This window comes from Mandrillus leucophaeus, unplaced genomic scaffold (genome assembly GCF_000951045.1).
Source record: "Mandrillus leucophaeus isolate KB7577 unplaced genomic scaffold, Mleu.le_1.0 Scaffold1, whole genome shotgun sequence".
Taxonomy (NCBI): Eukaryota; Metazoa; Chordata; class Mammalia; order Primates; family Cercopithecidae; genus Mandrillus; species Mandrillus leucophaeus.
In genome coordinates, this window is record NW_012098097.1 from 11,845,598 (window position 1) to 11,859,187 (window position 13,590).

At 51.2% G+C, this 13,590-nt stretch overlaps 1 protein-coding gene across 1 annotated transcript in view; it reads left to right on the top strand.

The window, feature by feature from the left end:
- The window catches only part of PGS1 (phosphatidylglycerophosphate synthase 1), a 34,415-nt gene that overhangs the window by 9,841 nt on the left and 10,984 nt on the right, over positions 1-13,590 (top strand). Inside the window, exons 2-5 of the mRNA XM_011966783.1 lie at positions 5,100-5,289; positions 9,539-9,616; positions 11,483-11,582; positions 12,574-12,763. Coding sequence (XP_011822173.1) covers positions 5,100-5,289; positions 9,539-9,616; positions 11,483-11,582; positions 12,574-12,763 — 558 coding nt within the window. The remainder of the gene's footprint in view (positions 1-5,099; positions 5,290-9,538; positions 9,617-11,482; positions 11,583-12,573; positions 12,764-13,590) is intronic.

Below are 13,590 nucleotides of genomic sequence, written 5' to 3' on the forward strand. Positions count from 1 at the left end.
TCCTGACCTCGTGATCCGCCCGTCTCGGCCTCCCAAAGTGCTGGGATTACAGGCTTGAGCCACCGCGCCCGGCCTAACTTTTAATTTTTCTAGAGAGGGGGTTTCTCTATGTTGCCCAAGTTGGTCTCCATCTCCTGGCCTCAAGTGATCCTCCTGCCTCAGCCTCCTGAAGCGCTGGGATTATAGGCAAATGCTACTGTGCCTGGCCATTCAGTTTTTTTGAGTGAAACCAGCCCAGATGTGATCTCCTTGGCATATGTTGTCATTGTGGTGACCTGTGTAAAACACTCAGCTCCTTTCTTAAGCACCTTCCTTTTTTGGGTATATAAAATTGCCACTTGAAGGTTGAGTCTCCTCCATAATGTATTCATGAAATGTAGTTGGCTTTCAGCTCCTTCTCTTTTCTAACAAAAATAAACCTGTCAGTACACAGATTAAACAGGAAGCCAACATATAAAAGCCTTCAAGAACTCTTGGCCTGAGGCCCTGGAACATTCCCAGTGACAGCTGCCTGGTAAGGAGGAGACCTGCCTAGGATAGCCCCAGGGCCTCTGGGCTCATCAGCTCTGTACCTGCCAAAGTGGGTCTGCAGGTAGGACGGAGGTGATAGGTGAACCCTGACACCTGTGTAGGCTTTGTGTGTGTGTGTGTGTGTGTGTGTGTGTGTTCTCTGAACTATTGAGGCCCTCTTGGGTTTTTCTGTTGAAAGTGGTCTTGTTCCTGTTTATTTCTTTCTGCACTTGACCTCTAGGGTCAAGCGATCGTCTCACCTCAGCCTCCCAAGTAGCTGGGACTATAGGCACATGCCTCCATGCCTGGCTAATTTTTTTTTTTTTTAAATTTTTTGTAGAGACAGGGTCTTGCTATGTTGCCCAGGCTAGTCCAGAGCTCCTGGCATCAAGCAGTTCTCCTGCCTTAGACTCCAGAGTGCTGGGATTACAGGTGTGAGCCACTGCACCCAGCCCAGTTCCTTCTGCTTATATCCCTTCATACTTCCTGCCTGGAACACCCTCCCCTCTGCATTCCTTGTTTGAATCCTACTAGCTTTCCGAGGCCCACTGGAGGTAGAATGCTGCAGAACCTTCCCAGTAGCCCAGGCATCACCAGCTCCCCTTTTTGATGCCTTGAAGAACATACACTGTCTATTTGGACATTGATTTAATTTTAGCATCTTTTCTTGTGTTCTTAGGTGATGTCAGGTATGTAAGTCTGTGAAAGCTACGAAGGTTGTGGGAGGGAGAGACTGCCTGGTTCTTCATTTGTATCCTCCATGGTATGTCATACGTGCTTACACGATGGCTTTGTTGAGGGTTAAGTTGAACTTGCCCTCTCTTGGGTTGCTATGTGCCAAGGAGTGTTTCTTCTTCCTCCATTTTTTTTTTTTTTTTTTTTTTTGCGGGGGGCCAGAGTCTTGCTCTGTCACACAGGTTGGAGTGCAATGGCGCGATCTTGGCTCACTGCAACCTCTGGCACTGAGGTTCAAGCAGTTCTCCTGCCTCAGCCACTGCTGGCTATTTTTTTTTTTTTTTTTTTGAGACAGAGTTTGCCCAGGCTGGAGTGCATCTGTGAGATCTCTGCTCTCTGCAACCTCTGCCTCCCAGATTCAAGTGATTCTTCTGCCTCAGCCTCCTTTGTAGGTGGGACTACAGGTGCGCGTGCCACCATGCCCGGCTAATTTTTGTATTTTTAGTAGAGACAGGATTTCACCATGTTGGTCAGGCTGTTGTCGAACTCCAGACCTCATGATCCGCCCGTCTTGGCCTCCTAAAGTGCTGGGATTACAAGCATGAGCCACCACGCCTGGCCCAATTTTTGTATTTTTAGTAGAGATGGGGTTTCACTGTGTTGGCCAGACTGGTCTTGAACTCATGACCCTCAGGTGATCCACCCACCTCGGCCTCCCAAAGTGCTGCAATTACAGGCATGAGCCACCACGCCCGGCCCCTTTTCTTTTTTCTTTTTTTCTTTTTGAGACGAAGTCTCACTCTGTCACTCAGGCTGACATGCAGTGGTGTGATCTTGGCTCACTGCAACCTCCACCTCCTGGGTTCAAGCAGTTCTCCTGCCTCAGCCTCCCAAGTAGCTGGGATTACAGGCATGTGCCACCACACCCAGCTAATCTTTTTGTGTTTTTAGTAGAGACGGGGTTTCACCATGTTGGTCAGGCTGGTTTTGAACTCCTGACCTCAAGTTTTCTGCCCACCTTGGCCTCCCAAAGTGCTAGGATTATAGGTGTGAGCCACCACGTTGGGCTGCGGCTCTCAGCTTCTATGAAGGCTGTGTGCGGACTGACCACGTGACCTGGAGCAGTACAGGTGGCACCTGATTTTTGGATGATCTGAGAGATGGCAGAAGTACTGTGAGGCAGGGGAGACATTGATTTTATGCTGCTGTTGCCTGTTCCCCCACCCCCCCCACAGACCATGTTTCATTAGTGAATGTGAGACTCTAGGCCCCTTGGGACCTCGGGTTGATGGGTCGCTGTGCACCTTTCCCATTGTCTGGTGGTTTCTGCTGCACTGAAGGGTCCTTTGCTCTCCTCTCTTGAGCTTTGCAGGAGGGTGGCCCGGGATTTAGGAAACCCAGGCAGCGAGCCCTGCTTTACACATCTAGGCCTTTCCTCTGCAAGCTGATGCCTGTGAGTGTCATCACCCCTCTAGAGACAGTACGGGAGAACAGCTGTTTCCCACCTCTGCACTGGGTGGCCATGGCCAGTCACAGACTTCCAGGATCCACAGAGCCAGCACCTTCTGCTGTTGACTGAGGTTTTCTTGGCAGTGAGTCGGCAGTGACAGACCGGTGGGCTTTCTGGGAAGTGCAGCTGTGGGCCATCTGGTGTCTGTGCAGGGACATTTACGAAGCCTGGGAAGATTGAGGGCTTTATCGTGAAGCAAGCGAGTGAAATCATCTTCCTGGAATTTTGGCCATTCAGGCCTTGGGATGTCCAAGCGTCCTCTCTCCCAAGTCCCTCTTGAGGTCACACGCTGAAGTGGGTTTTCCTGCTGCTGTTTGCAGGACTAGGATTCATAGTAGCTCAGGTCTGTGTGGGGCTCTGGGTGTGCAGTCCCTCCACCCCCGTCTCCCGCAGGCTTTTTAGTCACTGAGGAGCAGAAATGAAGCTCTGTGGGCAGAAATGCCTCTCCTCCAGCCTTGGCCTCAGTGGAGTGTGGAGTCCGCCAGGGGTGCAGCTTTATGTGGTTGAGCTAACGCTGGCCAGAGATGGTGTGTGACCCCACCAAACAGGATGTGGCTGACGGTGAAGGGGCACGGCTCATCATCACTCTTCTTTTTTTTTTTTCTTTGAGATGGAGTCTTGCTCTGTTGCCCAGGCTGGAGTGCAGTGGCACCATCTCATCTCACTGCAACCTCCGCCTCCCAGGTTCAAACAATTCTCCTGCCTCCGTCTTCTGAGTAGCTGGGATAACAGGCACCTGCATCATGCCCGGCTTGTTTATTTATTTATTCATTTATTTGAGACAGTCTCTGTTGCCCAGGCTGGAGTATAGTCGCGCGATCATGACACCCTGAAAGCTCCGCCTCCCGGGTTCATGCCATTCTCCTGCCTCAGCCTCCCGAGTAGTTGGGACTACAGGTGCCCGCCACCACGCCCGGCTAATTTTTTCTATTTTTTAGTAGAGACAGGGTTTCACCGTGTTAGCCAGGATGGTCTCGATCTCCTGACCTCGTGATCCGCCTGCGTCGGCCTTCCAAAGTGTTGGGATTACAGGCGTGAGCCACCGCGCCCGACCTGTCTTTTTATTTTTAGTAGAGATGGGGTTTCACCATGTTGGCTAGGCTGATCTTGAACTACTGACCTCAGGTAATCTGCCCGCCTCAGCCTCCCGAAGTGGTGGGATTACAGGCGTGAGCCACCGTGGCCGGCCACGGCTCATCATTACTCTTGAGAGGGGCTCATTTTCTCCCTTCTCTCCCTGCTCCAGCTTTTCTTTCCAAGTCTGATTTTGATTGATTGAGACAGGGTCTTGCTGTGTCACCCCGGCTGGAATGCAATGGCATGATCAGAGCTGGGAGAACAGCCTTGAACTCTTAGGCTCAGGAGATCCTCCTGCCTCAGCCTCTTGAGTAGCTGGGACTACAGGTGTGTGCTACCATGACCAGTTAACTTTTTTTTGAGACAGGGTCTTGTTCTGTCACCCAGGCTGGGGTGCAGTGATGCGATCTTGGCTCACTGCAACCTCTACCTTCTTGGTTCAAGCGATTCTTCTGCTTTAGCCTCTCGAGTAGCTGGGGCTACAGTCACACACCACCACGCCCAGCTGATTTTTGTATTTTTAGTAGAGATGGGGTTTCACCATATTGGTCAGGCTGGTCTCGAACGCCTGATCTCTGGTTATCTACCTGCCTTGGCCTCCCAAAGTGTTGGGATTACAGGTGTGAGCCACTGTGCCCTGCCTGCCCAGCTAATTTTAAACAATTTTTTGTAGACACTGGGTCCCGCTATATTGCCCAGGCTGGTCCTGAACTCCTGGACTCAAGCAGTCATCCTGCCTTGGCCTCCCAAAGTGCAGGGATTATAGGCCTGAACCATCATGCTCAGCATAAATTGGATTTTTAAAGAGAAAAGTTTCTTTTTCTGGGTACTTCCTTGAGTAGAAATCTTGTTTATCTCATGAGTCATAAAGTGGGGCGTCTGGGCTGTAATCATGAGACTTCTGCCACACTTACCCTTCTGCTCGGTGTCTTTTAGTGGTGGCTGCAGGCACATTTTTTGAGGTAGATTCATTAGAAGGTTGCCATATGGTGGCAAACCATGTGGTAGCTTTTATGAGTTTACTTGTGGATGCTCTGAATTTGGTTCCTGAGTTGTTTGGAATTAAAGTTTGGGGTTTATCTATAGGTACTGACACTTCTCAAGTTGCTCGATTAGTAGGCTTTTTAAGGAATAAGAGGAAAGGCCGAAGGAAAAATCCTTTAGCAGGGCTTGAGTTGGGCTCACTTTTGAAAATGTTCTGGAAAATCTGACATTCATAACACAAACAACACACCCATCTCCCAGCCCCTCTTCACCCACCAGTAACTGAGAGGGGCTTCTGCAGAAGTATTTGAGGTATGACCCAGTTGCTTATTTCTTTAACCAGGTCACCATGGCTGTTACTGGCTCCCCTGCTGTCCCCCACTGTTCCCCAGGTCACCTCCCCACCTTGCTGCCTGTGTCCGGAAGGCGTGCACCGGTTCCAGTGGATCAGAAACCTGGTTCCAGAATTTGGAGTCTCCAGTTCTCACGTCAGGGTGCTTTCTTCCCCAGCAGAGTTTTTTGAGCTCTTGAAGGTAAGTTCTATCTAAAGGAAAAAAGTTTGAGTTAGAGCTTTTGGGGGATTAGGTTTGTGAGTCCTGAGTGCTTTCTAGTCTAGAAACTTGATAGCTGCTCAAGCTTCTTCCTTCCTTCCAGGTTTTACCTGTCAGGTTTCAGCTTCATGGATGATTGAGCTGAGCCACAATCAGAAACTTGCCTGTGGGGCCAGTGTCTCAGGTGGAGAAGCTCTGAGAAGGCAACAGTGAGAACAAGGAACTAGACCTTATTTTTATTTATTTATTTTGTTATTTTTGAGAAGGGGTCTCACTATGTTACCCAGGCGGGTCTTAAACCACTGGGCTGAAATGGCTCTCCTGCCTTGGCCTCCCAAAGTACTGGCCACCGTGTGCGGCCACGGGCCTAGACTTTGATTCTTATGGGTGCACTGATTCCTTTTGTTCCACGGTGAAGTTGTGACCACTTGAAGGGAGGTTAGTGAGGACTGAGGACCCGTGGGCCACACGGGTATGTCCTTGCTAAAGGTGACAGGGCAGGAGGGCATCTTTATCTAGTCTGTGCATGATGGACCCCTAACCCTGGAATCATCTCCAAACACAGTATGAGTGTCATCTTGGTAGATGTAATAGGAAGTAAAAACTCGTGGGTGCGATTTGATATGCATGAAGAGGCCTTTCAAAGTAACGGGGAATTTAGACATCCTGGGTCTAAGCCTTGTAGTCTTGATTCTTTTTTTTTTTTGAGACGGAGTCTCGCTCTGTCGCCCAGGCTGGAGTGCAGTGGCCGGATCTCCGCTCGCTGCAAGCTCCGCCCCCTGGGTTCACGCCATTCTCCTGCCTCAGCCTCCCCAGTAGCTGGGACTACAGGCGCTGGCCACCGCGCCCGGCTAGTGTTTTGTATTTTTAGTAGAGACGGGGTTTCACCGTGTTAGCCAGGATGGTCTTGATCTCCTGTCCTCGTGATCTGCCCGTCTCGGCCTCCCAAAGTGCTGGGATTACAGGCTTGAGCCACCGCGCCCGGCGTACTCTTGATTCTTTAGGGACTCTGTCTTAAGTGTGTGCCTTTCCTCTCCTGGTAGTGATGTAAGTTTTGCATTTGGGGGTTCAGCTTTCAACGTGTTACTCAGGTTTGCATGCCACATCTAGTTATTCTGGTTAAACTGCTAATTGGAATGAAGTAATTCAACACTAATTAATTTTTAACAGCATGAACTAAGAGTTTGTATTAGCAATGATATTAGAATGAAGGTCTAGGCCAGGCATGGTGGCTCACGCCTGTAATCCCAGCACTTTGGGAGGCTGAGGCGGGTGGATCACCTGAGGTCAGGAGTTAGAGATCAGCCTCGTCAACATGGTGAAACCCTGTCTCTACCAAAAATACGGAAGGGTGGTGCACACCTGTGATCCTAGCTAGTCAGGAGGCTGAGGCAGGAGAATTGCTTGAACCTGGGAGGTGGAGGTTGCAATGAGCCAAGATCGCGCCATTGCACTCCAGCCTGGGCAACAGAGCGAGACTCTGTCTCAAAAAAAAAAAAAAAAAAAGAAGAATGAAGGTCTGATGGGGCCAGGCCAAGCAGGCAGAATGCTGGGAGACAATAGGAAATCTAGGTAGAGACTCACCTTTGTGCGGAAAATGAACTCTCAGTCATTTGAGTGCCTGCCGATTTTCTCTCCTTTTGCGCTTTTGTTCTGTTTGTTGATCCACACTTAGCTTGACAGGTTCATTCAGAATGCATTCTGTGTGTGCACACAGGCGTGTTCTTTTGTCCTCCCCTCTCATCCGCCTCCCTGCACTGCTCACCTGTCCTGGGCATCCTTGTTTGTACCAAATGGTGCTGCAACTGTTGGCTCTTTGCTCCTGCTTGATTCTCTCCTCAAGTTGAAGAAACAGGTTTTTCTTTTCTTTTCTTTTTTTTTTTAAGATGGAGTTTGCCCGGACTGGAGTGCAATGGCACGATCTCGGCTCATCACAACCTCCACCTCCTGGGTTCAAGTGATTCTCCTGCCTCAGCCTTCTGAGTAGCTGGGATTACAGGCATGCACCACCATGCCTGGCTAATTTATATTTTTAGTAGAGACAGGGTTTCTCCATGTTGGTCAGGCTGGTCTCGAACTCCCGACCTCAGGTGATCTACCTACCTCGGCCTCCCAAAGTGCTGGGATTGCAGGCGTGAGCCACCGTGCCCAGCCTGAAGAAACAAGTTTTTCAAAGGCAATTCTTCTCTGTCCTAATCAACTCTGGGAGGATGACTGACTGTCTCCATGTAGTGATCCCCTGGCCAGGAGGTCGGGCCCTGCCTGAGGAGGGTGGGCCTGCAGAGAGCAGGAAGGGGCAGAAGGGCTTGCCCCAGCAGGTGGAGAATACACCAGGGCCTCCTTTCCCTGCAGTCTGCGCTGAAGTGTGGGCAGATTCTCCTAGTGTGTGTCACACTGAGTAGCACGTTTCTTCCCAGGGCACACAGCGAGAAGGGAGGACGGTGCTGGTTTCTGCCTGGTCCCCATGCCTTTGCTACATCTGTAGGACCTGGTGTCTTGTAGTAAACAGTCAGATATGCTTTGGTTGTCTGAACTAAATTGTCTTATGCCTTCTTTCTCAATCTTTCTTTTTTCTCTTTCTCTCTTTCTCTCTTTCTGTCTTTGTCTTTCTTTCTGTCTTTCTTTCATTATTTTTTTGAGACAGAGTCTCGCTTTGTCGCCCAGGCTGGAGTGCAGTGGCTCGATCTCATCTCACTGCAAGCTCCACCTCCCGGGTTTATGCCACTCTCCTACCTCAGCCTCCCAAGCACCTGGGACTACAGGCGCCCGCCACCTCGCCCGGCTAATATTTTGTATTTTGTTTTAATAGAGACAGGGTTTCACCGTGTTAGCCAGGATGGTCTCGATCTTCTGACCTTGTGATCTGCCTGCGTTGGCCTCCCAGAGTGCTGGGATTACAGGCGTGAGCCACCATGCCCGGCGTCTTATGCCTTATTTATTTTTCCCTTTCTTTATAATCATTACCCCCACAATCATCTATTTTAATTCATAACAAAACAAAGGAAATAGCAACCTTGGGAAGTTGCTTTGTTTTTTCCTTGTCCGGAAGCCTTTCCTAGTGATTGTTCATGTTTCTGTCTAGTCAAGTTGCCTGTCATCCTGTGTTGACGATGCAGGGTGGGCTGTGATGTTCCTTCTGATAGAGAAGCAGGTAGATGTGAAGCTGCCTCCCTCTCACCTGGGTCTCCTGTGTGTATCTTTTGGTACCCCTGCCATTCTTTGTACCCCTGCCATTCTTTGTACCCCTGCCTCCTTCTCTGGGGTGGGACTGCTAGGGAGAGGCCCCTGGCTGTTAGGACTGATTTGGGGTGTCATGTTGGGGCACTGGTGTGTTCTGCTCGCGTGTCTGTATACCTGTCCATCTACATTTCAAGAGTGGTGCATGGTGAATATGGACATTGGAAACTGTGCAGATGGGTAGAAGGTAAAGAGGGCAGGTTTGTGTCCATACTCCCCTTCCTTTGAGCTCTGCTTTTTGGAGGACAGTTTGCTGTGTACTCTCCATGCTTCTACAGACACACAAACACACACACACATACACACACACGCACATGTGCGCGCGCTTCCATGCTTTGTGCAGGAGTGAGGTGTAAGAGTTGGGAGCACAGGTCATTTGCTTGTGGCTCAGCAATCCATTGTGGACATTCGTGGCAGTGTGCGTAGATTGCCTTCATTCTTTGTTTCGAGACGGAATCTTGCTCTGTTGCCCAGGCTGGAGTGCAGTGGTGTGATCACAGCTCATTGCAACCTCTGCCTCCTGGGTTCAAGTGATTCTTCTGCCTTAGCCTCCTGAGTAGCTGGGATTACAGGCCTGCGCCACCATGGTCTGGCTAATCTTTATGTTTTTAGTAGAGACAGGGTTTCGCCATGTTGGCCACGCTGGTCTCGAACTCCTGGCTTCAAACGATCTGCCTGCCTCGGCCTCCTAGAGTACTGGGATTATAGGCGTGAGCCATTACACCCAGCCTGCCTTCATTCTTCTTAATGGCCGTGTTGCATTTTATAGTTGGCCTAGACTTTGCTTTACTTTGCAGGCTATTTTCTTTTAGGATTGTGGGAACTTATTTGGGAGGTTACCATACACGTTTCGAACTTGCTTTAAATATTAATTGGCAAAGACATAGGATAGTTCAGCTTGGAGTAGGATTTGCCTGCCAGGTCAAAGGGTTCTGTTTTCTTAGTGAACCATGAAAATGATAAATTTGAATTTTGGATTTTTCTCCTCTCTCAGGGGCAGATAAGAGTGGCCAAGAGGCGGGTCGTGATGGCATCTCTCTACCTGGGGACAGGTCCTTTGGAACAGGAACTGGTAAGGTTTATGGGGAGATGGTCCTGGTAGCAGTAGTGAATGGGCCCCAACGTGCCACAGCTTTTTGTGCCATGGAGTTGGTGTGGAGCTGCCTTTCCTTGGCCTCCATGTCAGAGCCAGCTCTTATTTTTGTTGCCCCAGATGTGGGCATGTCGGGAGGGCCTGGTGAGGAGAGCGTGGGGAGGCCTGGTCTGGGCCTTCTTGGCCTCACTGGCAGTGTCCTCCTACTCACACAGGGTCCCAGGCAGCTCTGCCTGCCAGTTCAGGGCTTGGCCGACTGTGGCCTGCAGGCAAAATCTGACCTGCCACCTGTTACGGTGTGACCTGTGAGCTAAGAAAGAATGGTTTTTACATTTTCAAATAATTGGGAAAGAAAAAAAATAGTATTTTATGACTTACGAAAACTTTAAATTTCTGTATTGGTAAATAAAATTTTGTTGGAGCACAGCCACACTCATTCGCCTGTTATCTGTGGTCAGTTTCATGCTGCAGCGGCAGAACTGGGTAGTTGTGACAGCGCCGATCTGGTCTGTAAAGCTCCAAATATTTACTCTCTGGCTGTTGACACAAAAGGCTTTCCGACCCTGTACTGGACAAACGGACCTGAGTGCAAGTTGGGCTGGCTGGCTGGTTCTGCCATGGGCTGGTGTCAAGTGCCAGGGCTGCTGCCAGCCTTGTTCCCCTTGGACTTGCTGTTGTGCCATCCTTGTCACTTACAGTGAGATAGGTGGGTGGGAAGGAGCCAGCAGCCCCCAGGTTTGTATGAGCTGTTGGGGCCAGTGCAGCTTCTGGTGCGTGGCGGGAGCTGAGGCTCAGCTGAAGTGAGTCAGTGAATGAGATCACGTCTTTCTCTTGGTCTCCTGGGATTGCTTTCCGCTCCGTATAGTGAAACGGATGGGCCCATTGCCCAGAGTTAGTGCCATTTCTTGGTCTGTCCTTGTTCAGAGTTACAGGTGGGAGCTATAGGGATTAGAGTGTGGAGAGGGAGGGGCAATGGGTTCATATGAGCCGTCCTCCCCTCTCTGCCTCTCCTAAGAAGGAGGCCTCCCTCTTTTTTTTTTTTTTTTTTTTTAGACAGAGTTTCGCTCTTGTTGCCCAGGCTGGAATGCAGTGGCGCCATCTTGGCTCACCACATCCTCCTCCTCCGGGGTTCAAGTGATTCTCCTGCCTCAGCCTCCCGAGTAGCTGGGATTACAGGCATGCACCACCACCGCGGCTAATTTTGTATTTTTAGTAGAGATGAGATTTCTCCATGTTGGTCTCCATGTTGGTCAGGCTGGTCTTGAACTCCTGACCTCAGGGGATCTGCCCACCTCGGCCTCCCAAAGTGCTGGGATTACAGGCGTGAGGCCCCACGCCCGGCCGCGTCCCTCTCTTTTAAGGATATACCCTCCCCTCCAAGCCCGGGAGCCTGTGTGTTCTCACGGGAGAAGAGTGGAACGTCTGCGCTGCGGAGAGCGGCCAGTGGGCAGGCCGTGTCTTGGATTCATTCATTTGGCAAATATTTACCAAGTGCTCTTTACGAGGAGGGCACTGTTTGTTTTGTCTGTGAGGATTGTCTGTGTTGAAATGTACGTGGGACCTGGTGTCGTAGCGTTTCCAGGGTGGCATGGGCCTCTGCCTGCAGGTCCCCTTCCATTCCTGGAGGCTTGGGCCGATCAGGGCCCCTGGGTGCTGCTTCTGATGATCAAGAAGGGGCTCTCCGACAGAGAGTTTTTGTGGTGTTGGTGTCCGACTGCTGATGGCACAAACCTGTCTTTGGAGAAGATGACGAGAGCACTAGCCGATGGGGCGTTTTGTTTTTCTTTAAATACTCACACCTCTTTGGGTCTTAATCTTCTCTTCTTCTGTGTTCTTTCTTGGTAGGTGGACTGCCTGGAAAGTACTCTAGAAAAGTCACTCCAAGCAAAGTTTCCTTCAGATCTCAAGGTCTCCATTCTCTTGGACTTCACGCGGGGCTCACGAGGTAGGTGGCATGCACGCCTGGCCCCTCATGCTTCCTGTGTCAGATCCTCAGTTCCAAGAGGAGTTACTGTCACCCCCTCGTCCCCAGGCAGAGACAAGGCTATTTGAAGATCATCCAAGCTGGCCCAGGATGCCTGATTGTGTGAGTTAGGATTTTTTTCTGCAGCAAGTGACTGAAAGCCCAACTAAAATCAGCTTAGGCAGGAGTCGAGTCAGTGGCACGCCCTGTGGTCCCACCTGCCTGGGAGGCTGAGGTGGGAGGACTGCTTGAGCTGGGAGTTTGAGTCCAGCCTGGGCAATGTAGCCAGACTTTGTCTCTTGAAAAACTGCCTTAGGCAAAAAGACTTTTTTGGACTCCTGTGACTGATCTGCTTTGGGTGGCTTGTGATTTGGGGTTTGGCTGTGTCGCCAGGATCCATGCCGTAGCTGTTTTCTTTGGCCTGGCTTCCTTCTCAGGCTCTGTGTGGTGACCCCTGGTGGCTTAGGCTTGTCTCCCTATGATACCTTGTCCTTTGAAAGAGTCTGGTTTCCTGAGAATTCGGTCAAAGTTCCTGAGTGGCCTGACGGTGGCATGCCCAGCCGGGAGCTTGGACTGTGCCGAATAGTCCAGCCCAGGCCTGTGTGCTCCCCCGTGGAGCTGGGGGTGTGGGGCAAGGTGAGTAGGGTCGTCTCCCAGAGCAGAAATGCTGAGAGTGGGTGGGGTAGTGCCCCAGGAGGAGGTTGGGTGCAGTTACCAGAAGGAGGGTGAATGGGTGCTGGGTGGCAAAAAGAGCAGGCATCTGCCATGCTGAGCACTCCAGGCCTGAGATGTGGCCAGCATACAGGACAGAGGTTGGCCCGGGAGTCCCCTGGCTAGGAGTAGCCCCAGTTGGTGTGAATGATTCAGGTGGACAGCGCAGGTGAAGGCGAGGCCACGTGGAGGTGGCTCCTCACTGGAGGCAGGATGCCTTCCTGTTGTGAGTCAACGGCCGCTTTCTCTGTCCTGTGTTCAGGCCGGAAGAACTCCCGCACGATGCTGCTCCCACTTCTGCAGAGGTTCCCAGAGCAGGTCCGAATCTCCCTCTTTCACACGCCGCACCTCCGCGGCCTGCTCCGGCTCCTCATCCCTGAGCGCTTCAACGAGACCATTGGCCTGCAGCACATTAAGGTGTATCTCTTCGACAACAGCGTCATCTTGAGCGGGTGAGTGCTTCCCACCGCCGGTGCTTTTGCCTTCCTGCTCTGCAGGCTGGAGGGCAGTGGAATAGGAACAGTGGGAAACCCGTTCCCCTCAGCCTTGGAGAACCTGCTTGTAGGTCTGGTTGCTGTGCACCCGCAGCACCTCCCTGGCACTGTCTCTGCCACTGAGGCTGGAAACCCCCAGGGACTGACTGGAAGCCACTGTTGATTGGGCACTTAGCATGTGCTGGCCACTCAGGTGTGTTGTCTGTTCCCACCCCCAGTGACCCTCTGTGGTATTTTCCTCACTGTGTACATGTGGAAACAGATCAGAGAGGATGAGTCACTTTGTCAGGTAGACAGAGCCAGAAAAATAAACAAGAGTCAGACCTGGAAGTCCAGGTCCTTGGGTTGATAAATGTGGGCCCTTTCACAGGCCCTCCCCTCGGCAGTGGGACCAGGATTGGGTTGCTGGTGCTGAGAGAAAGCCCGTGATTGCATCCTTGCTCTGGGACGGTACCAGTGGCAGCTGTCACTTAGTGGGACAGAGAAAACAAACAAACATGGGCACTGATAAATAGCCCTGCATGGGCCGGGCGTAGTGGCTCACGCCTATAATCCCACACTTTGGGAGCCTGAGGCAGAGGGATCACCTGACGTTAGAAGTTCAAGACCAGCCCGGCCAACATGGTGAAGCCCCGTCTCTACTAAAAGTACAAAAATTAGCTGGGTGTGGTGGTGCATGCCTGTAACCCCAGCTACTCAGGAGGCTGAGGCAGGAGGATCACTTCAACCTGGGAGGCGGAGGCTGTAGGGAGCCAAGATCATGCCACTATAGTCCAGCCTGGGCG